Source organism: Lissotriton helveticus, chromosome 2_1 (assembly GCF_964261635.1).
Source record: "Lissotriton helveticus chromosome 2_1, aLisHel1.1, whole genome shotgun sequence".
NCBI lineage: Eukaryota > Metazoa > Chordata > Amphibia > Caudata > Salamandridae > Lissotriton > Lissotriton helveticus.
The window spans coordinates 1,091,588,285-1,091,615,582 of NC_136059.1; the positions used below are offsets into that span (position 1 = coordinate 1,091,588,285).

The window sequence follows — 27,298 nt, forward strand, 5'->3', positions numbered from 1 at the left end:
AACACTTATGTTTTAAACATGCTTTTTCAGGGTTTTTTGCAGAGTACAAATGCACAGGCGGTGCACTTATTAGATCTTTGGTCTGTTTAAGCTATCCATGTCTGAAGGGCAGTTAAACTTAGGGAATAGATTAAAAAGATTGGTTTGGTAATTACCTTGATATTTAATTGCAATGATTATGAATCCATAGCTACGTCTTCCTCGATGCAGTCCTGAAATTTCCCCCCATCCAGTCACCCGTGCTCATAAAAAAAAATAAGGTAAAATCAAGAAGTACAATTCCCTCTCTAACTTCTAAAGGAAAAAGGATCTTTGTTTAATAAGAGAACAAATATGTTACCTGTATCCATCATGAGCACTTATGCTCACTCCATAGTGACTAATATGTGCAGAACTCAGACTTGGAATAATGAAAGTTACTAACAAGTGTAAAGCCATTTACTCTCTTACCTGGGACATTTTCTTGATAATTTCTTCAAACTCTTCACTGGAAGGTTTACCATTCATCTGGGGAGAAGTTGACCTTTCAGATTCCGCGGGTGAATTAACAGGGCAACCGTTCTGCTGGGCCAAGGAATAAGACTCATTTTGAAGGACTGAGTCAGCAATGGAAGCATGGTGAGGAGAGTGGCCAAAATCACTGCTAGATCTTAATGAAGGAGATGTGTTGACCTAGAAACAATTCATGTTTAGGTTAGCCATTACAACTCCACCATGAAATCTTTTTCACAATATTCTTATACAAAAATATTATTTTTTTAAACACAAAATTAAGCATTTGTACACTAATGTGTGCCTGTATTGTGCAAGAAGAGAACAAAAAACTACAAAGCACAGTACAAGTGCTTTAAAGGATAAACAAGTGAGAGCATAAAAGAATACAAGGAAAGAACATCTGGAGGAAATGAAAAATGGTAAACAAGGATAGATAAGGTATCTAAGGAGGACCTGCAAATTGAGACGGTAGAGTTTTGACAGGTAATTAAGACTTGAGGAGAGATGACAGACAGCACACAGAGTTAAGAGAAGCAGACACAGGAGGCAAGAGGGACCTTCGAGAACAAAGAGGATTTCAAGAGGTAAGTTGATTGTGGTCACGAGTAGAGATTCATTAAGTGTATTGTAGGTGTACTTCTTCTGCCAACAACTTTGAATAAAACTGCTTATAAACTTCCAAGTTCCCTTAATATGTCAAATATATCAAGATCTTCTAGGTTTTAAGGTTAGAAACAGAATACTTTTCCTTTTGAATGCTGGATCGAAGTCATGGCATATATCTCAGTAAACTGCTCTCTGGTTTCCATTTACTGTGTGAAGTGTCTAACAGCCAGTAATTAACTTGCTGCCAGAGGAACATTTTGTAGCAGCACTAGGGTTTTGAATTTCATAGTCTTAATGCTGCTACAGAAATATTCTCTTGGCAGCAGTCCTGTTTCGTTTTTTACCAAGTGGCCATTGTGCGGGACAGAATGAGGAGTATGGTGACCAGTGAGTAAGACTATCTTGAAAACTGAGTGAAGCATGGTTAACCATTAGGCGGTCCAAGCGATGACTTTGTGAGGAAAGGTGGTAATAATGAACACCTTGCTGACATCCTTATAACCCAGAAGACACAGAACCACACAATGTATATCTCCCTTCCACAATAATTGGGGGGTTCTGAATGTGTGCGTGTGTCTGCTGAGTGATGAGTGAAGGTGTGGAAAGAATACCATCTTCATGGAAAACCTATTGGAAAATTTTGAAATGTTTCCTTTCCTCAGAGTTTGTAGGGGAATACGCCTGCGGCGCACCAATGCATTATTCCGTGTTAGCTCTGCATACCCTGTCCAGCACCTTTAAATAAGGGTGTAACATTGCATCACTAAAGATTACGCTATTTCCCAGTGATAGAACTAACAATTTTGACTTTTCCCCAGAAACAAATTCCCCTAGGAATTATTTACCTGGGCACTTCTGTGTGGGGGGAAAAGTGCAAACTTTGTGTACTAATTATAATCCCAATCCAGAGACAAATTCTGGGTTTTTGGTCGAATGGGGATCTCTGTCTCTTTTGCCATGAGAGACCTTTTGCTTGGCTAGAGTTACACCTTATTTGGCAGATGAGATTCGCAGGCAAGATATGCTGGAGAATAAGTATATGGCCTTCCTTTCCATACAGCATTTTATAGAATGATGAGGTATCAGTAAAACATCATTATCTTGGAAATGCAAAAAAAACTTACAAAATAGCATGGCAAGCACATGAAAGTAAGGGCAAGGGGAAACCCATCGTCAGAATTCATAAGGTGCAGAGGATTGTTCTGTTTACCTACAGTCATTTGATTGATATCAGTCCCAATAATGGGCTCACCAAAATAGCTATTCTTAAAGTTTGTCAAAAAACTGATCATCATTTTGTCTGATCACTCAAGAAACACAGACTATAAACCTACACCATTGTTAACCTCGAACTTCGATCCTGCTTTGAAGATGATGGCTAGGTCCATCCCTGCACCACTACAAAATGACAGCAGAGAAAAATGTCAGTTTTCTTGACAATTACACTAAAGAAAATAATCCTGGGCTTTGCAAAGCCACTTGCCTCAATAATCAGTCTAACATACACAGATTGATTCATTAGCATGTGTATAGCCAGAAAATGTATGGTTTTGTAACGTTTTCCTGCAGAACCTGGGTCAATACCTGTCATCAAAAGAAATGTTAACTTAAGCCTGTAATATATGAATGTACATAAATATTATATTAGTATAAATACAGAACAAATGCCTAGTATTATTTAGAATTGACAAAATAGGCATTCAGGGCAATGCATTGTGTGTGGCATGCTAGGACGTATTTGTCAGACTTAAATAGTAACAAAGTATTGAGAAAGACATTTTGTTAGGAATTTTAATATATCTTTGTGTTTCCATTTGAACATTTACCATGCAAATTGGTGTATGTGAGTGCTGCATCAACGAATTACCCACACTGCACTGATAAAGAATAAATTAAACATTGCTTCAATGAAAGCATTTAAACACTGTATTAGGAGGTTATCTTACCTGTTCTCTCAGTTGCTGAAAGGATGTTTGAAGCGTCAGAATCTGGCTGAACAGGGGACTCTGTAACACCGATTTAAGCAGACTCAACTTCTCCTCATTCGTGACATCACCCCGTTCCCGTACCTTTTCCTGCAGGCGCTCAACTGCCTGCAGGGCACGCTGTGTATCTACAGCACACAGAAAACAAGCATCAGCATCAAGTTCTAAAGCCAAAATGTTATATAAAAGGCGGATTTTATTCAAGCTGCTCATTTAAAGATGAATGACAAATGATCCCTAAAAACTGTATGAAATGAATCAGGCAGTTAATTCTTCTCAATAAATTACTACACCCCCCCCTCCCCCCAATTAATTCACTCTTTTGTGACTAAAGTACTACACCAGTGCTTTAAATGGGTGAGTGAAAGAACATGACAGGCACACGGACAGCGGGAGGGGGGGCGGGAACGGACAGCGGGACATCGTGCAACCTACCCCTGCAAACAACACTTCCAAAATGGCGAAAACAAAGCTTGAAAAAAATAAAATAAACAACCGCCCACCGCCGCATGACGATCGCAAAGGGGCGGGATGAGTAAAAATCGCGGGAACGCCCACGAATCTGCTCGCAGAATGACGAGCAGATCTCTCTTCCAATGGCTAGCCTCCATTTATGGAGCTAGCCAATGGAAAGAGAGGGCGGGACAACACACACATACTGTAAACATTAAATTTCGCCTGCGCCGAAAAGCTGCGCGGTGCGCAGCTTTCGACGAGGCGAAACCTAAAAACTGCATTGATTGTGCAGATCTCTCTCTGAAAACCTAACATGGCAAAACTGAAATGCTGTGTTTGCCATTTAGACCCCCAATCCTTGAAATAAGTATGAATGTCTAAAAACCAAAATATCAATTTGTGGGCTGCGTTTTTTTGACCACTGTGAGGAGTAACAGTTTCTGATTTGTTATTGTTAGAACTCTGTGTCATTTCTGCCTTCTCATTGAGGTTGACACTCCACAATGTTCATCAAACGTTACACAAAAGAAAGAAACCAGCACTAGTTTGTTCATAGCTTTGCATTTTTTTTAATGAAAATGATATCAGACGGATAACTTGAGGAATTTAGCCAAACCCTGTGAAATAATAGTCACCGTAACAATAGAGTCCAGCCAAAAAGAAATACATCGGGGGAAACTCAGTGCATTTTCAAATATGATGAAATAGTTGTCGAGAGCATTCACAAGATGCAAGATGCAAAGCTGCCATTTGTTTGAAGATGTGGAGCACTGGAGACTATCAAAATAAGAGGCAGAGACATTCAGAACATTCTCTATTACTCATTTCCTTCAACTGCAACCTATCTAAATGTTATACTAAATTCCAGAACGCGGCCTCCTCCAATAGCTTTTTGAGAAAGTTAATCAAAAGTGTCCATTACTTTAATATGAGAAAATAAGTGGATAAGTACCGTTAACAGTAACCAGCTGCTGGAACATCTTACGCACAGATGAATGAAATAATTTTATTTCTGCATTCTGTATATGATTTGCCAAGGAATAACTCGTCCATTTCTGGGAAATTGTCAATCTACCTCTTTTTTCGCCCAATCAGGAAAACATCATATTCGCTCATATACTCGCGAAGACAAATTGGTTAGACATTTTGAGGGAATGCATGATCTTCCCAGTTGTTAATCATCTAGCCCCCCCCGTGTATGTTTGCAGTTCACGGTGAAGGAGGTCACAGAGGCTATAAATGTGTCTTCCAAAACTAAAGGCCCTTGTCCAGATTGGGTGCCAGCTGATACGTTTTAAGCATAAGTCTTGCTATGGGCTCCACATCTTACAAATTTATTTATTTATTTATTTAAGTATTTCTAGAGCGTATGGCTGCCCGTCAGCATCCAAGCGCTAATGATAGAGACAAGCGAAGACAGGTAGGGGAAGTTAAGGGAACAGCCAGGTCTTTAAGGTTTTATGGAATAAAACAGTATTGGGTTGTGCCCGAAGGTCCAGTGGAAGTGAATTCCACAGTTTGGAGGCATTATACGAAAAAAGACGGCCTCCAAATCGAGCCCTCTTGATCCTGGGGACCAAGGTCAAATGTGAATTCGTGGACCGGAGAGTTCTGTTAGTAGTATAGGGGGCAATGAGGACTTTGAAGATGGGTGGAGCTTTACCGTGCAAAATTTTGTGGGTAATACAAAGGGCCTTAAACTGCACTCTTTCACATATTGGCAACCAATGGAGTGCTCTAAGAGCCGGTTTGGCCGAGCAGCGGTTGTTGGTGCCTGTAAGAATCCGAGCGGCAGTATTTTGCACTACCTGCAGTCTAGCTGTCACTTTCTTGGGTGCACCAAGGTAGAGGGCGTTCCCATAATCCACTCTGGACAATATTAAGCCCTGAACCAGGAGCTTCCTGGACTGCGCAGGGAGTAGGGGAGAATTTTGCGGGCGGTGCGGAGAAGGCCATAACAGGCTCCAGCCGTCTTCCTTGCCTGGGTGTTAAAAGTGAGCCCTTGATCCAACCAAATCCCAAGACTTTTGATATCAGTCTTAGGGGTTGGGGGGCGGGGCATGCAAGGAGGCCACAGAGTCTCTGGGTGGAAGAGGGACTGGTTGCCCAGGACCAAAATCTCCGTTTTGTCGGTGTTCAATTTTAAGTGAGATCTGTTCATCCAACTGGTTATGTCTCCAGGACAGGCATACAAATCGATGGCAGGGTTGTCCTGTTGGCTTAGAGAAACAACAAGCTGGGTGTCGTCAGCGTAAGTTAGTAATGTAATTCCATAAGGGGTGACAATTTTTACGAGGGGGGACATATATACATTAAAGAGCGTAGGGCTCAAAGATGAGCCCTGCGGGACACCACAATGTATTGAGGTCACTTTAGAGGTGTACTTGCCCTCCGCCACCTGGAAAGAGCGGCCGTGTAGGAAGGATCTCAGCCAGGACAGGGAAAGTCTAGAGATACCCAGTTCCCTGAGCCGTTGGACCAGCGTACGATGATTAACGGTGTCAAAGGCCGCACTCAGGTCCAGGAGGATCACTGCCACAAATATTACTAATACTGTAGTGGCACATAGCCTTCCTAGCTCCTCGTCATAATCGGTGATAGTGTCCATTTTCAAAAAGGGCAATGAGGTTGATCCTTGTTGCTACAGGCCGATCTCCCTCATAGAATCAGCAGTTAAGATATTAGGGCTGATTGTTCTGAATTGACTGTGGGCATCAGAAATTTGGGTGTACTCTCCGATATTCAATATGTGTTTAAACCAGGCCTAGGGACGATCAATCAATGCTTATAGCTCTATTTAATTATTAACAAGTACGCTACAGTCAAGAAGGAATCTTGACATGTGACTTTCATGGACTTGAGCTCGGCACTTGATAGGGTAAATAGAGACAAACTTTGGACTATCATGATCCCTCAAGGTATGGAATCAAACATTGTGTATCTTCTGCGAGATCTCCATCAGAATTTAATGGCTTAATTGAGATACAGGCAGGACGGGGAATGCTCATCTTTGTTTAGATGAAATGGAGTTGTTCGCATGGGGAGCATTCTTGCCTTTTTGTATTCACTCTTAATATTTATCAATTAGAATATACTTTAGTGAATGAAGGTTATGATGTGCCTGTTGTTGGTAGCCACCCTATTTCTGCTCAACTGTATGCAGATGGCACTGCTTTAATTAACAGAACGATATTAGGCCTCCCAGACTATTTAAGATCCTCAAGCACGCTATCACACAGATTACGTGTGTGTCACGCCTGAGGCGGAAGCCGGGGGCCGTGAGTGTGTAGACGCTGATTTTTACTAGCGCTGTGCTGCTTTTTAGCCTGATGTAATTTGTGCACGATTGCCTTATAATTTTTAATAATAGAGGACATTCACTGTATTTGTCAAAACTTTGCTTAATCGCCCTGCTCTTACCTTAGCTTCATCCCTCGCTCGGCAGATCTGGTGCTGGATCGAGCTAAGGGTGGGCGCCATATTGTGAGAAGGCAGGGGTAGCACTCTAGTCGCGGCTGCCCCCGCCCTCCTCTCCACCCATAAAATGATCACTGCTCCCCGACGGCGCAGCGGGCGCGCCGAAGGCTTGCCAAAGCAAAGCCCGTCTGCGCCCGTCCGCGCCTGGTCGGGACCCGGGGCCACATACCCTGCCTCTAGTTTATTATATACTTCTGCACAGCTCCTTTCATTTCAGGGTTCCTGGTCTCTCTGCCCTGCCACGCTTAAACGCATCTATGCCCTGGACATTGCCGCCCCTTCCCTCCCCTCCCCTGTTGCTCCTTTGAATAATCAGCAGTCTGCTGACCCTTCCGTGTACTCTCCCCTCTCTTCTCCCCGCCCCACGTCGGTGGCCTCTGCATACCTTCTTAACACCCGCTCAGCGGGCAAGCATCAGTTAGAACTCTACAATCTCCTCGACACCGAGTCTCCTGACCTTCTGTTTCTGACGGAAACTTGGTTTTCTGCCGATTCTCAGCCTGATGTTTTATCCGCACTCCCCGACTCATACTACGCCCTTCGGGCCGATCGCCCTGATGGGAAAGTTGGCGGGGGGGTGGCTTTGATCATTCGGTCCGCTTTTCAGTTTCAACCCCTGTCTTATCCTCCTATACCTAAAGTTGACTTTCTAGTGGCCCGCTCGGTCAATCTCTCCGCTCCCCTTACTATAGTTCTACTATATCGCCCTCCTCAAACAATGCCCCATTTTTTACCCGCTAAACAAGAACTGCTGGCTACCCTTGTAATTAACAACTGGTCAGTACTCCTATTGGGCGATTTCAACTATTGGCCCGGCGTCCCCAGGGAAGATCAACCCTCTAAAGTCTTCTCTGACACTCTTCGCTGCCTCAACTTTACTCCCCACATCCACGTCCCCACCCATGTCCACGGCCACACTCTTGACCAGATTTGGTCGGCCAATCGGGTCATTTCTTCTATCACCACTCTCCCCTGTATCTGGTCTGACCATTCGCTCATCTCCTTCTCCATTGATTTGGCAGCTATAGACAAGCCCCCCCTGCCCAAGAACGTCCGTGCACTGAATTGGATCCGGGTGCATTTCAATACTCTTCACTCGTCTCTGGCGACTTCCCTCCTGGATCTATCTTCCCTCCCCCCCCCGACCGTCAAGTAGACGCCATTAACATCTGGCTATCTACTTCCTGCGATCGGATCGCCCCCCTTAGGACGGTTAAAGCTTGCCGCCCCCATGAAGCCAACAAATGGTTCTCTGGTGACCTTAAATCCCTCAAACTTGCCCTCCGACAAGCAGAGCGTCAATGGAGGCGCAACTATTGCTCTCTCCTGAGGGACCAATACAGGTCTCTCCTAAACAATTACAAGAGAGCCATTCTCTTGGCAAAACTAGAATATTTTTCTAGCAAAATTTTATCAGCTGCCAACAAATCTAGGGAGATCTTTTCCATTATTCACAATCTGGCCGCTTCCGACAGAGTCAACCCCAATCCTGTTCCTTCCCAAGCCCTGTGCCTTTCTCTTAATGACTACTTATTCGAAAAGATCGTCAATATTAAACGGAACATCCCCCCTCCATCCTCCCCTCTCCCCTCCCTTTCTCTCCCTCCTCCACTCTCATCTCTTACTCATTTCCCCCCCATTTCCAAAGAATCCTTTCTGATCTTGCTTGGGAAGGTTAAGTCTGGTTTTCCTGCCGATTGTGCACCGGCCCGCATCCTAAGGGAGCTATTTGCGAGCTGCCCTGATCCCCCCCTGTCCCTTCTTAACTCATCCATCTCTCAAGGAATATTCCCGCCCAATTTAAATCGGCCATCGTCATCCCCATTTTAAAAAAACCTGGCTCTGATCCAACTCTCCCTGTTAATTTTAGGCCTATTTCTTTGCTCCCCTACTTAGGCAAGATCCTAGAGAGCCACATCACTTCTTGCCTATCGACCTATATAGAGGACAACCACCTTTTGGCTTTCCATCAGGCGGGTTTCCGTCCGGTTCATTCGACGGAAACAGTGGTCCTCTCTGTCCTGGATGAGCTAAAGAGAAAGGCGGATACCAACTCTCCCCAAGCCTTGGTGCTTCTTGATTTGTCCGCTGCCTTCGACACGGTCGATCATTCCATCCTTCTCGACCGTGTCAGGGCACCGGGCATCCAGGGCACCGCCCTCTCTTGGCTCATGTCATTCCTCCAAGGCAGGTCGCAGGCTGTTCAGCTCTCTGGCTTCTCTGACCCGTCCTGCCTGGTGTCCTGTGGGGTCCCCCAGGGTTCCTCCCTTTCCCCTCTCCTTTTCAACATCTATATCTATCCCCTTATTGTTTCTCTGCTAAGCATGGAGGTCTCTGTGTACAACTACGCAGATGACCTTCAGCTTATTTTTGATCTTTCTTCTTCCACTGATTCTCTCCTCAAATTTCAAACAACACTCGTCTTTATTTCTGATTGGATGAGCCTGAACCATCTTAAGCTTAATCCGGACAAAACGGAGCTGGTCTTGACTGGTGGTTCCTCCAGTCCCTGGACTTCTGCCTTTTGGCCTTCCAGTTTTGCCCCCCCCCCCCCCGGCCCTCTCTGCCTCGGTTAAAACCCTTGGCATTAAGGTCAGCCCGGACCTCTCCATGCGCCCTCAGATCAGCTCCGTTGTCTCATCCTGCTATCTGTCTCTCCGGTTTATTCGAAAGATCTCCCATTTTTTTCCCTCGATGCCCTAAAAATTATTATTTTAGCCACGGTCCTTTCCCGTCTGGACTACGGGAACTGCCTATATGTAGGCATTCCCGCCCATGAGCTGCGGCGGCTCCAGACTATTCAGAATCAGGCTGCTCGCCTCAATTATCGGCTCCCTAAATCTCACCATACCTCCCCCCTTCTCAAAACCCTCCACTGGCTTCCTATCCTGTACCGAACCCTTTTCAAAATGGGATGCATAGTTTTCATGGCCCGCGCCCGCACTGCCCCTCTTTTCATTAACTCGCTGGTCACCCATTACCTTCCCGTTCGTAATCTCCGCTCCTCTAGTCAGCCTCTCCTTGTGGTTCCTCGCTTCCGCAAGGCCAGGGCAGGTGGCACTAGGTTTTCCACTCTTGCTCCTCGCTTTTGGAACAATCTCCCCCCTACTATTAGATCTATTACTGGCTACCTGCACTTTCGCAAAGCACTTAAGACCCATCTTTTCACTCAAGCATTCTCCACTCACTGATCACTCCCTCCTCATTTCCCCTCACCTGTAATCACTCAGCGCCAGGAAACCGCTAGGTCACAGCGCGCTCTATAAGCACTTTCAACTTCAACACTCTATCGCCCTCACTCTATCTATCGCCCTCTATCTATCTATCGCCCTCACTCTAACTTACCTTTGCCTCAAATTGTAAAGCGCTCTGATATCCTCCGGGATTAAGTTTGCGCTATTTAAAACTTTATAAATAAATAAATAAAATAAAACTACATTGATTATTAAATTAATGCATGGTCATCAATTTCTTGGATTTAAGCACTAATTTTAACAAATCCCATGTAATGATGTTTGGCTCTAGACATGCTAAATCGCATGTTTTTAAGGAAGGTGAACAACAATATTATTAGAAAAGTTAATTTGCACTCTTTTTTTTAGATTAATTTTTGATCCAACTATAGCCTCATCTTCTCTTTTATCCTCCAGATCAATGACAATTATGAGATCAATTTCTTTCATTAAGGATTTTCCTTCTAGACTTAAGAGCAGGCCGTTAGCAGCAATTCCTAAGATATATCAGGCAAAATGTGTTCCCATCTCCTCTTATGGAAGTGACATCTTCAGAAAATAAGTTTTTAAAGAGATTATTATTCCTCCCAACTCAGCTGCTAGTTTTACTGCGCATGAAGTTGGGTGTAGCCTTTGTTACAGATATATTGAAGATGCGCCCCGTGATACAGTTAATGTCAGTGTGGATTAAACCTGAAGCGGTACTAAACTGCTGCATGTTAAGAGATTGTCTAGCTTTGAACGGATCTAATAGAATTCCTTGGTTCCTATATCAAAAGAACCTTCAGAGAACTGGGGCATCCGGAGATTTTTTACAGTGCGTAAAAGCTTGTGAAAGCAGACAAAGAAAGCTTTCAAGGACCTTTCTAGGTCTATGAGAGAAAGTTCGGAGGTGCCCAAACCAGCTGTTAGATCTCACATTATGTTATAAAATATGCCTACACTTGAACCTTATTAAGATCTAGGAATGTCCTCCCATCAATGTTTTTATGGAGTAGATTTAGATTAAATTTCATCCATCATTTGTTATCGGTTCCAAAGAGTTGGCATTGGGATTTTTCTCCGGTAGTTGTGAACTGGTTGAAAAACAGGACACTTTGCATTTTATAATGTTCTGTCATTTTTATGTGCATTCGCCCAAAAAATATATTTTCCATTATTAAAAGATATGCTCTGTAACAGGTCAAACCTGCTTTGTTGCATTTGCAAAGACTTTTAAATCATCACACTTGCTTTTATGTGGCATGCTTTTTATCTAGTGCTGTCAGACTGAGGAATTCTGAGGAAATACAATTGTTTATTTTCACTATGTGGTTTTTTGCACTTGCTCGATGTATTATTGATTGTATTGATGATGGATTCATTTTATTGTTGTAACTATATTCTCTTTTATAGCTTACAAACAAACCAAATAAAAAGGTTAATTAATAAATGATTAACTCCTATTGAATAATTAACTCTTAAATCTAGGTCCTGCCAATAGCAGAGCTCAAGTCCTACTTCTCTCATAAAAATTTTTTTTGCATTTTTCCAATGAATTTTCTACATACGTTTCCAAACGCTTCTGCTGAGTTGACCTGAGTTTTTCAAGATTCTGCTCCTTTTATCTTCAGCACCCTTAATGCATCAATAAATACACTAATTGCACTAATATGAATGAGCTCCACAGACTAATTACTGTAGGGAAAGGTTTTATCTTCAGGTAAGCAGTGTATTTTCATTTGAGGAGCCAATGGCTTGTAAGAACTTATTATAGCCTGGAATCATATATGAACTCTAGCCCCTTCTAGATCACCCGCTCTCAGTCCATACAGAAAGAACTCTCATCAATCATTTAATCTCTTTAATGGAGAATGTGACGCTGATTCTTTGAGTGCACAGAATGCAGCAAATCTACAAAAACTACCATTGAACCCTATAAAAAAATCATTTTGGACAAACACCAGACATGCATAACAAAACTATTATGAATTCACAAAGTCAATTCAGTTTGTCTGATAACCCTGTCCCGCCCTCACCTCTGGCATTCACTACTCAGGCAAAAATGAGCATATTGCAGTAGCAGACAAAGGTATTAGTGAGAAGGGGTGGAAGTGGGTGAATGGAACTTTCTAACAGGGAGTCCCTCAAGACGTTGCCCTCAACAGTAATTGCATACAATAATATTCCAAGACGGCTCATCTGGACTACCATCAAAGCTCTTTGAAGAACCTAGGTATGCCATGAGTCAGGTTGATACAGTGAATCTTTTCATATCAGTGCCACAAATACAGTGAGTGATTCTATTGTGTTGCTTGATAAAGATGGTAACAGACATTTTGGTGATTTTGAGGCAGATTTGAGATGTGCAGTGCCAAGGAGTTGGCTATCTTGTACAGATGGTAAACGTCTTTAAATCAGTTACAGTAACCTGAAAACACATACAGGCCAATCAAAGACTGCAGACTCAAGTTAGAACTTTGGTCAACATATATCTACGCATGGCCTTTTATGTCATTTTGAGCACAGAGGAAGCCTTCACTAAACCAACTTTACCCACCCACTGTAAAAATATATTGTGCAAGATTGAACTCAATGCCACACCTCCGGACTGTGGGATGGTGTGCCCATCTCCACAAAACTAACAAGATGGTGAGAAACATCGATGATTATCTTTGGAAACCAGATCTGCACAGTAAAAAATATCTGGAGCCCAAATCTTCCTTAATATCTCATGATAATTTAGTTACCATTTTGGGTTTGTTTCATAAGAACAGTCTTCAGAAGAGTCTCCCTTTACTTTCTCATGGCAACCTAAAGTCCAAAAATATGCATGAAGTTTTCTAACTTGAATATAATAACGAAGACCTCTATTTAAAAATGCACAGCGTATTGTATAGGTGTAGCATATTTTATAGCTCTATAATAATTCCACAGTTCATATGAGTACGCAAGTATTGGTGAAATCTAACAAGTAGACAAACTCCTTGTAAATAGGTGCGCGTGATTTGTACATGAACCACAATGGGATTCTTCACATTTGTAGAATATATTTTATTGTTCAATATTCCTTTGTATTACGTTCATTGTTTCTGAATAAACTTCGATTATTTCATTTCATAATCATGTGATTCCAAATGTCAAAAATGAAATTACATCATTTTGTTCACAATCTTCATACCCAATGCATTTCGGGTCATAAACAAATTGACCCTTCGTCAGGGGTCTGTAACGAAATGAAAACAGGACCATTAAGTTCATTGTTCTGTTTTTCTCATCAGTTCCCTCTAATCTACATTCAACATAAACATTAATGGAAATGACGGTTTTCAAACAAAGTCGCTATTCAGAAACAATGAACGTAATACAAAGGAATATTGAACAATAAAATATATTCTACAAATGTGAAGAATCCCATTGTGGTTCATGTACAAATCACGCGCACCTATTTACAAGGAGTTTGTCTACTTGTTAGATTTCACTGTTATTGAAGGCGCGGAAGGACGCCGCCTGACATAGGTGGCGCCAACCCAAAAAAAGAGAAACCATACATTGAATGTATTAAGCGAGTGCAAAGGGATAATACTTATTCAGTACGCAAGTATTGGTCCATATCGCTCTTAGAATTACTGTCATGCGGTTAGCACATCATTCAATTTCTAACAATTTATTTCCAATCCAATCCAATCCAACCAAGCTTTATTCGATATGTAGTCATAAAAGCACATTACAAAAAAAAGTTATAAATATATATACATAAAAATGTTGTACATAAATTGCGAAACTGTTGGTGGAAAATTGGTTTAAAACTTTCACATCTACCATTGTTTAAATGTATATAAAATTCTTTAGCATAAGAACTCAATACGACCCACTTATTATATTTAATATTTAAACTTATAGAGCGCCTGGTTACACTGTACTAGTGTGTCCCCGCGCTATGGACTGCTGCGTTAAAACCAATCAACTGCTGAAACTGCCCATTCGAGCATACCTCAACAGAGCCTGGCCCTATTCTTTAGGGAACAGGAATGTTTTCAGCTCTTTACGGAACTTGATCTCTGATTTCTCCAACCGGAGCTCCAGTCGGAGTTTGTTCCATTTCTGAGCAGCCAAGACACGAAAGGAGTGACCTCCCATTCTTACTCCTGAACTTAGGCGCCAACACCATCCCTGTCCCGCTAGATCTCAGTTGGCGGGTCGGGTGGTATGGCGTGAGCAGGTTGTGCAGGTAGGAAGGTCCTTTCCTTTGCAGGATACGGTGGCCAACACAGAGTGCTTTAAATACCACATGTTCTCTGATTGGAAGCCAGTGCAGTGTTTTCAGAGCTCTCTTGGAGGCGGCTCTCTTGGGCAGCATCAAAACCAAACATGCTGCTGCGTTTTGCACACGCTGCAACCTCTGTAAGCATCTGGCACTGGCTCCCAAATATAGGACATTGCTATAGTCCAGCCTAGAAGTAATTAATGCATGGACCATGGCCTTCCTCGCTGTTGCTGGCAGATAGTACAGTGTCTTCCTAAGGACCCTCATCGTGCCAAAACATGTGCCTGCCACTCGTTTGGTGTGGTAGTCGAATGAGATCTTGTCATCAATCCACACCCCTAGGTTTCTCACTTGATTACTGGGATTAGGTAAAGGACCCAGTGCTGTAGGCCACCATGCCGAAGTCCACACTGACGGAGCTTTGCTCACAATCAAGACCTCTGTCTTGTTTCCATTCAGTTTAAGACAGTTGTTGGCCATCCACGCCGCCAGTTCCTGCAGACATGATCGAAAATTGTCAGCTGCCTGTTCCTTCGGCTAGGTCAGGGCCACCACTAGTTGCGTGTCATCTGCATATGTCACGACTTCCAGACCAAATTTTAATACAATCTCGGCCACAGGAGTTACATATAAATTGAAGAAGGTAGGGCTTAGGCTGGACCCCTGGGGCACCCCCTGCTTCAGGCAAATGGGGTTAGATCAATAAGTGCCCTGTGCCACCTGGAAACTACGGTCCAACAAAAAGGACTCCAGCCATTTCCATGCCCTCTCAACTACTACTCCCCTCCTTAGACAATGTAATAGCGTGTGATGGGCTACAGTGTCGAATGAGGTACTGAGATCCAATAGGATCAGTGCTGCCGTGTGGCCTTCATCAGCATGTTTCCACAAGGTTTCTGTGGCTAGCAACAATGCTGACTCAGTAGAGTGGAATGCACGGAAGCCCGATTGAGTGGGGTGGAGCAGTTTGTTGGCCTCAATATGGGCTGTCAACTGGTTATTGACAGCCTTCTCCGTGATTTTGGCAAAGTATGGAAGGAGTCAGATGGGGCGCAAATTCTCCATCTGCTCCACACTGATATTAGGTTTTTTTTCAGGGGAAACACCATGGCCTCCTTCCAAGCTTTAGGAACCCTGCCTTTCTCAAAGGAGAGCTCTAGTAAATATCTAATGTAAGGCTCCAGAGTCTCCACACTCCCTCTCAGTGTTTTAGGTGTTGCAGGGTCTTTAGGGGAGCCTGACTTGATACTGCCTGCTATGGAGCAAATGACCTCTCGAGAAAGAACAGTAAATATTTTGAGGCAGTCCGTGCTTGCCACATTGGAAGAGATATCGCCTCCCGGATGGCCTTATCTGGCCGTTGCCGAAAATGAGGAGTAGATCGTCTCTACCTTTTGTGAGAAGAACTCTGCTATCCGATTACAGGACTCCACTGATCCAGTCGCAGAAACCGTCATACTAGAGAGATTGGAGATCTCTTTGTAAACGGAGAACAGCTCCTTTGCTGAATTGTCTGCTCCCTCTATCCTGTTACAATAATAGGATTTGCGTGTTTTCCTAATTAAGGCATGGTATTCTTTCAACATGCTTTTGTAGGCCACCCTTTCTCCCTCGAAGAATCCTCTCCTCCATTGCCTCTCTAGACATTTACAGTGAGCTTTCTTGCCCCGAAGTTCCATCCCAAACCATGGGGCAGACTTGGACTGCCTCCTCGGTGCATTATTCGACCGAGGCGCCGTGCTGCCCAGTGCCTTCGTGATACGTTTGTTCAGCGCCATGCAGGCTGCCTCAATTCCCCGACTTCCTGGGGGCCCACCCTGATTTAGGGCCTTATTTAATGCCTCTGTAGAAAAGTTTGCCCATTTCCTACTTCTGGTCGTTGTTCCCTGCATGCTCGGGATAGGGATTGCGGGTGTGCCTGCCTTAAAAGAGATCAAAAAGTGGTCGGACCATACCACAGGTGTAGGGGGCTCAATGTGCAGCATCTCCCAGTTTGCAAATATCTCTCCAAATTAAGACCTGATCTGAGTAAACTAGATGAATTTAAGTAACAGGTAAATATTTGCAATCCTAGTTCGGTAATTACTATTATGGACAGCTCTCCAGATCTGAATTGAGACGCTGTGTTACTACATTTGCCACACACAATGTGAAGACTGTTTTGCCCAGCACTGTGAATGCTTGCAAGGGGATTAAACCGTCCTACATAACATTTAGTTGGGCAACAATAAACATCAGTTATCTGTTAACTACACCAAGAGATCTCCTCATGGTTGAATGTGTGTGCTCTACTACTGCATGGTATGTTAACTTTCACACCTATCCTACAAAATTCAGTTTCATTTCCCCCCTCATTCCAAAGAGCAATATCTGCCATTCTGGAAGGTGATAAAGATATCTCTCTCCTTTGTAGCATCTTTACAACCATAGATGTGTGCAAGATTTGAATAGAGGCGGCTGGTAACGTTTGAAAGTGGGGGGCTCATAAAAACATAAATATGCTCATAACAGTTAATTATTTTGCTTCTTATAAAAACATTGTTCCTCGATTGATCACCTCTGCAAAATGAATCTAATTCTGCAGCTTATGGCAAGGAAATCAGCGTAATCCTACCTTTTCCTATCCTCTTAAGCAGCACACGTACAGGTGCAAATCTTTGCCCAAAAAGCTCACCCGAGATTAAATCCTTCTGCCTCGCGTGCTGACTGCCTGACTGGAAAAGATATGCACTTTGGGAAAAGCATCCCAGCCAATCCAAACACTGCTCTCATGCTGCTTAGAATACTAAGCAGCATAAGAGCATTGCCAGTATTGGCTGGGGCAGGCAAACACAGCGCTCTGTCAGACACCGATGAGGCTGAGTTTCTGCAGTCTTTCTTCCTTGCCAGGTTTTATTGGGAAATCCTGAACTATGTATGTCATACTGCCCAGAGTGAAAACATCGACCAATCTGACATGCGCATTTTGGTTAACACAGCCTAAGCCAACTACGTCATGTCACAGTAATAGTAGACACTTGCCTTCTGCTTTTGCAGGAGAAAGAGCTCCAGAAGCTCGCACTAAAAGGTATTAAAATTAAAGGTGCTACCGGGGAAAGTGATTTCTAAGATAAAATATGTGTGTAATGTGACTTTGATAATGGCTCACATTGGAGAGGGCCAACGCCCCCACGCTCATAAGGAGGATCCGCCTGTGGATTTGAAGCACAAAGTAGCCATTTTGGTGGAATAATTGCATCCTAAAAGTGTAATACTCATAATTATTACTGTCTACAAAAGCAACCCTCTTCATAAATAACTGAACCATAAATCAACAGCAATATTACATGCAAAAAACAAATATAAATGTGCATTTATATACAGCATACCTATTGTTTCTAACATGTCGGCTTCAAGTGCTGTAATTGTTCGATTTCAATTTTCATAGGCATTTGATGCAGGCCTGCAGAAAAGAAATGTATAAATGAGAGAAAATCATATCTAATGTTGAAGCAAACATGTAATAACAAATATAGGAGCCAAAGTACTCCTACACTACTGAAGTACAAGAATACTACAAGATCACCTAATTAAAGCCAAAACACAGTCTCCTGCCATCATTGTCATCACAAATAAACATTGAGGTAACCAGGTGGAGAACAGTGTCTTACTTTCAATACTTCTCATTCTCAGTACAAATTTGTATCAAGATACTATCAACTATGATGACATTGTGCAAAGAAGATGTAGGAAGCAGTCTCTTTACATGATGTGAAACATCAGAAATCTGATATACATTGTAAGGAGTCCAGAGGTTCCTTTACCAGTGGACTGGACTTGCTATGCATTCCCAAAGTGCTCTATTAGGAAGTAGTGTGGTGAGGCGGCCTTAGGCTTAACACTGAGGAGTGCAAGACATTTGCAAAGACACACAAAGCTAAATAACTTACAAGTAGTAGATCAACACCAATTTATAAAAATAGCAAGTATCTTTATATATGTTTAAGCATCAGAGAAAAATCGTTCAGGTAAGTACATTTTCGAAGGTAAATTCTTTTCACTTTCAAAAGTGGACACAGTGCAATTTCTGAGTTCTTCAATATTATCCTATAGAAGGAAGAACAAATTCTGCAAACAGGTACAGTACATCGACTTACAGGACCAATCCCAGGGAGTCAGGGGGGGCTTCTCCAATAGGGCGGAGGAGCGTCGCCCCACTGCTTTCTTGCAGTATGAGAAGCAAAAACTACCATTTTATGTTTCTGCTTTTAGCACTGCGAGAAAGCAGAAGTGTTTGGTTCGGGGAGGGCGGGTGGGCTGGTCAGGGAGGAGTGACTTTCCCACTGCTGAGAGCGCTGACTGTTTGGTCGGCCCCGGGCTGACCAAACCAGTCATGCGCGGTCTATCTTTTCTCCATGTAGGCTGCATGCAGTATTACAAACGCATGTTATGGGATGGGACTTAATTGCTAGGTGTTGATTGACAGCCCTTTTGTCTCCAAAAGATATTGTTTCCAATTCTCTAAAATCTGCACTTAATGGACTTTGGCTCCACCTTGAGGAGTATTCCCTCCTCAACTCACGTTATTTGATGTTTGAAGTATCATTCTGCATCCTATGGAGTGCTTGCAATGCATGAAGGGCTATTTGACATCTGTAAAATACAACCATCACATATTCAATTCCTTATCTTACTCATATATGTTATACAAAGAAGAATCCTTTTAGATTTTTAAAAAATTACTACAATAGGCTTTTTAGGTCGGGTTTCATCAGCCCATAGAGTGTGCTGTTGGAACACCCATTTCCACTCTGGGCTATTTTCGAGCATCTTTCAACCAGTGGCTTTGGACTTTGTCACTCATTTCTTGGCTCAGTCCAATAAAGTTTCCATCTTTCACTTAATGTTATTGGTTGTATTCTTCGTCATCCATGTGAGAGTTTGCTTCAAACTGAACAAGGGCTTACTTTAAAAGTATAGACTTTGTCCTTTTGTACAGGTTCCACTTTCTAAGTAGGAACTGTTCGTTTGTTGTACAACAAATGTTGGGATTGGGCCTGATTCTTTGCACCCCCTCAGGATATATTGGAATAGTACTGCTGGCTCACAGTGCCACCATGAGTACCGCTAAACCTAAGAGGGTAACAAATGGGTTGAGCAACCTCACAACATGACAACCCTGACTCCCCAAGGAATTGTGGTAACAGTTCTAGAACCTTTCTGCTCAGTCACTCGTGGATACCCATAGAGTTACACAGGAAAGACACAAAGGGGCGTTTCAATATTTATTGAACCATTGTGATTCTTGTATAAAATATATGCCCTGCAATGATTTATAGACAGAAGCAGATAAAAGTGATATGCAGTATGAGACTACTGAAAAGGATAACTAATTCCACCACTGTGCTAAAACTGTGTTCACATGCTTGCATATAAGCACTGCGTATAGTGAACTCCTACTATGCACTCCCTAACCAAGTTGTTAAGGCTGGTAATCTGACAAAATCCCCTACTGATAGTCTAACTCTCCATTACCTGTGGGTGAATGTGTTCAGGTTCCCGTCTTGGTCATAAGTTAGACATCCCTCCTCGTAGAGGGTAAACAGGAATCAGCTGGGCTGAGACTCCAACAACAGTGACCTTGCAGTGACAGCAAAGTATTTCTCTGATTTGAACACGAAAATGAGTGTGGATATATAATACGATGTATGCTGTTCCTATAATGGGAAGGAAGGTGCGGTCCTAACCAAGGGGGCACATGCGGGGAATGGTCCTGGTAGGTTCAAGAGCCCTCACACAACCCGAAGGATGCCATGCTTCATCATTGGGAGCTCCTCATTCGGCCGGAGCTGCAATGCCCAATGGGTCCCACAGGGGGGTCTTTGCTGGAGATCTGTTACATGAGATCTTGGCCGATGATGAAGAGGGTGAGTGTGGTATGTGTACTGTTTATAAAGGTTGGCGCCCCATGGACCAGTGATATTCACACCATTTGGCTGCTGTTACATCAGTTCATTATCCAAACACTCACAACGGGGAGCAGTACTAACTTTGAGTGATTTGATTGTTCTGGGCACAGCATAATGATGTACCTACTGGCAAGTTGCTCAGGCACCTTTCATGAGCCTCCACCAGGGATGGCATCACATGGGTAGGTGATACCCACACTGTTTGGGCAACTCTGTGACATCAGTCTATTATCGTATTTTACACCTACTTTGTGGCGATGTGTCTGAGGACTAGCTTTGAGTTATTTATTTGTTCTGGGCCCGACATGGATGTAACTTTACCAATCTAACTATGCACCTAGTGACAAGTTCACAGTCAGACCAGGACAATGGTGTAGTTTAGTTAGCGATGTATTCACTGTGAGGTGCACTGCAACTAACCACCAAAACAGAATGATGATGGTTTTTAAGCTTTACCTTTATTTTATTTTGATTATAATACTTGATCTCCCCCTATTTTCCCCTAGGTTCTTACCCCAAGGGACACTGTTACGGTTGGTGTAACTTGGTGTGGGTGTATATATATATATATATATATATATATATATACTACCTACTGGCGATAGCCAGTAGGTATATATAGTTAGGATTGTTTTCCATAGGGAAATAGCAACATTCTATTGGGAATAACTTTGGCGCCGGTTGAGGAATCGTCCTGAAATTTTCCTGAACTTTGCCTCGCGGCGCTCCGGTCCTTCCCTGAAAGTTTGGGGGGGATTCCTCAAGCAGGGGCCGAGATAAAAGGGGGGTCCCAAAACGTGTTTTCCCCATGTTAATTTCCATAGGGCGGTTGGACTCACTTTTAGCCCGAACGGCTGAATGGTTTTCCACCAAACTTGGCAAAATTGTAGGGACTGGTAGCCCGATGTGCCTTTGCTATGTCTCAAAATACTTGCTCCAGTGGTTTTTACGAAAATGAACTTTGAAAAAATATATATTGGGCTACATTGGGCTATATATATGTTAGAGCCCAAATGTAGCCAATGTAGCCCAATGTAGCCCAATGTAGCCCAAAGATGGCCACCAGAGACAAAAAAAACAAATGTAGCCCAAATATCAGCCAGATGTAGCCCAACTATAGCCCAATGACAGAATGTCCCAGAGTGTTCTAAAGAACAACTAGAGCGCAAACAGTCTTACTTATGACAAAAGTATGGCACACCTGAAGTCATCTTGATTGGAATAAAGTGTTAACACTTAAAACATTTAATTTGCAAAGGAACAAAATGAGGGGGTTCATTTTGCCATAGAAATTATGATTAGTGCTGAGGAAAGAAAAATTAGGGCACATTTTGAGTGACTTCTCAAATCCTCTTATATTTCATTAAACAAATTCTGAAATGCAGTCTCCCAAGATGGCCACCAGAGACAAAAGAGCCTGTGCTTAAAAACTCTGCTAGCAAAGCAGGCATTTGAGATTTAAAAAATAGTTAGGATTGTTTTCCATAGGGAAATCGCAACATTCTATTGGGAATAACTTTGGCGCCGGTTGAGGAATCTTCCTGAAAATTTCCTTAACTTTGCCTCGCGGCGCTCCGGTCCTTCCCTGAAAGTTTTGGGGGGATTCGTCAAGCGTGGTCCGAGATAAAAGGGGGGTCCCAAAACGTTTTTTCCCCATGTTAATTTCCATACGGCGGTAGGACTCACTTTTAGCCCGAACGGCTGAATGGTTTTCCACCAAACTTGGCAAAATTGTAAGGACTGGTAGCCCGATGTGCCTTTGCTATGTCTCAAGATATGTGCTCCAGTGGTTTTTTACGAAAATTAACTTTGAAAAAATATATATTGGGCTACATTGGGCTATATATATGTTAGAGCCCAAATGTAGCCCAATGTAGCCCAATGTAGCCCAAAGATGGCCACCAGAGACAAAAAAAACAAATGTAGCCCAAATATCAGCCAGATGTAGCCCAACTATAGCCCAATGACAGAATGTCCCAGAGTGTTCTAAAGAACAACTAGAGCGCTAACAGTCTTACTTATGACAAAAGTATGGCACACCTGAAGTCATCTTGATTGGAATAAAGTGTTAACACTTAAAGCATTTAATTTGCAAAGGAACAAAATGAGGGGGTTCATTTTGCCATAGAAATTATGATTAGTGCTGAAGAAAGAAAAATTAGGGCACATTTTGAGTGACTTCTCAAATCCTCTTATATTTCATTAAAAAAAATCTGATATGCAGTCTCCCAAAATGGCCACCAGAGACAAAAGAGCCTGTGCTTAAAAACTCTGTTAGCAAAGCAGGCATTTGAGATTTAAAAAACGTTTTAATATATAAAAACGTTATCCGCTAATAGAATTAGCATTTAAAAAACCTTGCGAATTCAATGAAAAAACCATAGGTTTCAGGCCTTATATAGTTAGGAATTAGCATTTAAAAAACCTTACGAATTCACTGAAAAAACCATAGGTTTCAGGCCTTATATAGTTAGGAATTAGCATTTAAAAAACCTTTGAAATTCACTGAAAAAACCATAGGTTTCAGGCCTTATATAGTTAAGAATTAGCATTTTAAAAAACCTTGCAAATTCACTGAAAAAACCATAGGTTTCAGGCCTTATATAGTTAGGAATTAGCATTTAAAAAACCTTTGAAATTCACTGAAAAAACCATAGGTTTCAGGCCTTATATAGTTAGGAATTAGCATTTAAAAAACCTTGCAAATTCACTGAAAATACCATAGGTTTCAGGCCTTATATAGTTAGGAATTAGCATTTAAAAAACCTTGCAAATTCACTGAAAATACCATAGGTTTCAGGCCTTATATAGTTAGGAATTAGCATTTAAAAAACCTTTGAAATTCACTGAAAAAACCATAGGTTTCAGGAGTTATATAGTTAGGAATTAGCTTTTAAAAAACCTTTGAAATTCACTCAAAAAACTATAAGTTTTAGTGGTGTTATAGTTAGCTGGACATTTTACTCATACAAAACCATTGAAATTGCTCCTATATAGTTAGTTGTACTAACTATATTTCGCGCACCCGCAATCCACTGCTGATGTCACATATTAGATCATTCATGACATGGTCAGTGACATCACTGATGACATCTCAAATTACATCACTGATGACATCACTGATGACATCATCCAGTGAATGTGGTTTGCTTCGTTATTTAAATATGCATTATATGTATAGCAATTTGCATTGAAGAATAAGTGGATATATATAAATAATATCTCCCCTGACCAAAGTCAGAAAACCAGCACTCGCAGTGAGTTAAACCACTTTGGTTTATTGCACACAACAGGAAAAACGCGTATCGGCTCTTGCCTTCGTCAGTTTCAAACTGGCGGCGGCGAGGCGGGTGTAAATAGTGGCAAATGAAAAACATAGAAGTGGGACTAAACAGTCCAAAATCATAAGCGCCATCTTGAAACGGTAAAATAAAACATAATAATAACACAAATCAAATGGTAACGATGTGTAGCACTATCCTGATCAGTTAAATCAATTGTTTCTAAACGAGTTATGTTGCCCTGGATGGGCATTTGTAACATTTCAATTTATGAAAAATTAATTAAACAATAAATCATGACAGTTATGTACAAATTTCATCATATTAATCAAGTAGTGGAAGAGCATAGATTACTCATAGTTTACGAATTCATAAAGCCTCAAAAATAGGCAATTGTTATTACTCTAACAGTTTTTCGAATCATAATTCATTAGATCATCCAAATTCGTATACTTAAACAATTAAATCAGTATTCTTCCAACATACAACTGTGTAGATACGTTAGGACGTGTCCCTAGTGGACTCAGGTTTGTCAGCAGCTAGATTTCTTAAAATATTCTTAGTTACTACAGGTGTGATAATAGTTCTTCTCCTGAATTCATACCTCCTGGGAACTGCGTTTGGAGCTCGATAATATATCTCGACTCCAAACGTCTCAACTGGCATTTGTAGTTCCCTCCTCTCAAATCTTGTGTGATGCAGTCTAGACTGAAAAAACTAAGGAGATTTCTATCGCTACCATGGTGTGTCGCGAAGTGACGGGCCATCGGATAGCTATCATCCTTATTCACGATGGCACGTTGATGTTCTAGTATCCTTAGTTTGACTGCCTTGGTAGTGCTCCCTACATAGCGGTGTCCACAGGGACACTGCAGACAGTAGACAACAAAGGGTGTTGAGCATGTTATGAATTTGGGAATTCTGATTTTTGTCTCTTTATGGGGAACTTTGTAGGATAACACTCTTCTGCTTGAGCTGCAGGCCTTGCATTTCCCACATGGAAAGGATCCATGCATGGCCTGTAGTTCTCTTTTAGATTTCATTTTCGACAAATGGCTTCGTAAGACTTAGTTTTCCTGAAAGTTATCATAGGATGATCAGATAACTCCCTGCCAATGACTGTATCAGATTTAAGAATGTTCCAGTTCCTAAGCATAATAGCTCTAATTTTATTCGCTGCCACCGAATAGTTGGTAATTAGTCGTATTATGCCATTACCACCTTTGTTGTTCTTGCTCTGTTTTTCTTTCAGGAGAGTTTCCCTATCAGTTTTTGTCACTCTTCCTTTTGCCTTTGTGAGAACTTTTTGAGAGTAGCCACGGGATTTGAAACGTTTGATACTATTCTCAGCTGCTACTTCAAAGTCTCTATCAAGAGAGCTGTTGCGTTTTATCCTTAACAGCTCTCCATAAGGAATGCTACTGATAAGGGATCTAGGATGGTTACTACGTCCATGGAGGACAGAATTCCCTGCTGTTTCTTTCCTGTAGAGGGCAGTTTGGATCATGCCTGACTCTACAAAGACCCTTAAGTCAAGAAAACTGACCTCCTGTTTGCTCATATTGTAGGTGAACTTGAGGTTCAAATCATTAATGTTAAGGGCCATTATGTACTCCTCAGCCGAGTATATATATATATATATATATATATATATATATATATATATATATATATATATATCAATAATCCACTCTTCACGCCGCTTGCCGCGCGGTGTCCCGATTTTCAGGAAAAAAGAGAGACGGACTCCAAAATTTTCTTCTTCTGCAGCCGCAGGTAAAGTTTATTTTACATAGTAATTAGATGTGCATATTCCGAATAGGAAACCCAAACGCGTTTCGGCGTTGTCAGACGCCTTGCTCGCTGGTGCAAGACCTTTATTGTCTGTGGTACAACCATGGCAAATGCATTTCGGCTTCTTTCTTAAGCCTTCTTCAGTGCCGGAGGTGTTCACAGGCAGCCGGCGTCTTTTGTCGATTCAAATATCCCGCCCTGACCTGTTGCTGGTGGTTAGCCCCGCCTCCCAGGTGAGTATGTCTGCGGCTTAATCTGATGAGCCTGCAAATCCCAGAATGCAGTGTTCAAGCTTGGGATTACGATGTTATCGTTGGGGGGGATTGGCACCACAAATAACAAACCCTCGTTTATCGTTCCTGGCCTCAGACAGTCAAAGTCTCCTTGGGTCCCCTGGACCACATCACCCCCAATCCAGCGGGATCCTTAGAGGCGGGGGCTCGGTAGAAATCCGCCTTGCCCGACGTGCAGCACAATGGAGGCAACACCGCCCGTATTTTCTCCCAGGATCAGGGGGGGCTACGGTAATCCAGTACCCTGGAAACAACAGCAATCCGCCGAGACGGTAAGCCAGCAGTCCCGTGGCCAACTTGACGATGTGGGGGTCTCTCGAACGTGATACTGGCAATCACGTAATAATCTCACACCACTCCTCCCAAGGAAGAAGAAGAGACCACAAGCAGGGAACCTTGGAGACCTTTATTGTCTGTGGTAGAACCATGGCAAATGCATTTCGGCTTCTTTCTGAAGCCTTCTTCAGTGCCGGAGGTGTTCATATATATATATGACCCACATTCTTACTGATCACAAGATTGTTAGGATTATTACATCCTTTTCTTACAAACATCAAAGGTGTTTAATCTTAACATGGAACCTGCTAATTAAAGTTGGTTCCGCTGGTTGTCACAGCTATTTTTAGCACACATCTTCCCTGCACTCTCAACTTTATATACACCATACATACCACACACCCTCTTCATTATCGACCAAGTTCACAGATAAAAGATCTCTGGCAAAGAGCCCCCGTTGGGCATTGCAGTGCCGGCCCAATGAGGAGCTGCCCGATGATAAAGCACGACATCCTTCGATGTGTGTGAGGGCTCCTTCTCCTAATGTGCCCCTTGGTTAGGACCGCACCTCCCTTCTCACTATCGGAACAGCATAACTCTTGTTTTCACAGTTCATATTCTGAGGCCTATATGCTGGACCTTTTTTGCCCCCGGACTCCTCTTGTTTTTTGTGTATATATAATAACAGTAGCCACGCTTCAGTGTTGAGGCTTCAGCGGGGCTGACATTGTTTATCCTCTTGTGTTAGCTATGTCGCCTTACGGGTGAATAACGCAACAATATTTGCACAATGTACGTTCAGGCCTTGTACTAAATGTTCAAGGTGTCGTGATAGTGTACTTACGTTGTGGAAATGTAAGCAATGTGGTTTCAGAAAAGCTAATCCTCCTCTGTCATGTAAGCCAATGTGTGTCAAAAGTCATTGTATAGAAAATAAGGCAACTTAATTAATGTATGCATGTAAAATGGCAGTTCTTCTTTCAGGGTCCAACACAGTCATGTGACAGTCTGAACTTAATTGATCCTTGCTGTGTGTCTCAATCTAATGTGCTAAATTCCCCTGCTTAGCACATTATACCCAAACCTATTGGCTTTGCCAATGCCTGTTTAAATATCATTGTAAGGATGTAAGTGCTGCAATTACCACCACCACTTTTACTATCACTTCCAAAAAAACTCCATTACTAGCACTACCACTTTCACCGCAC

The 27,298-nt window shown here is 42.3% G+C and overlaps 1 protein-coding gene across 7 annotated transcripts in view; it reads right to left on the bottom strand.

The window, feature by feature from the left end:
- MPDZ (multiple PDZ domain crumbs cell polarity complex component) overlaps positions 1–27,298 on the bottom strand; it is an 832,961-nt gene that overhangs the window by 742,169 nt on the left and 63,494 nt on the right. For all 7 annotated transcript variants that reach the window (XM_078675896.1, XM_078675898.1, XM_078675897.1 and 4 more), the window contains exons 2-4: positions 17,867–17,940; positions 3,048–3,214; positions 451–672 (exon numbers count right to left, since the gene is read on the bottom strand). In XM_078675896.1, the coding sequence (XP_078532022.1) occupies positions 451–672; positions 3,048–3,214; positions 17,867–17,882 (405 nt within the window). In that variant the 5' untranslated portion in view covers positions 17,883–17,940. The remainder of the gene's footprint in view (positions 1–450; positions 673–3,047; positions 3,215–17,866; positions 17,941–27,298) is intronic.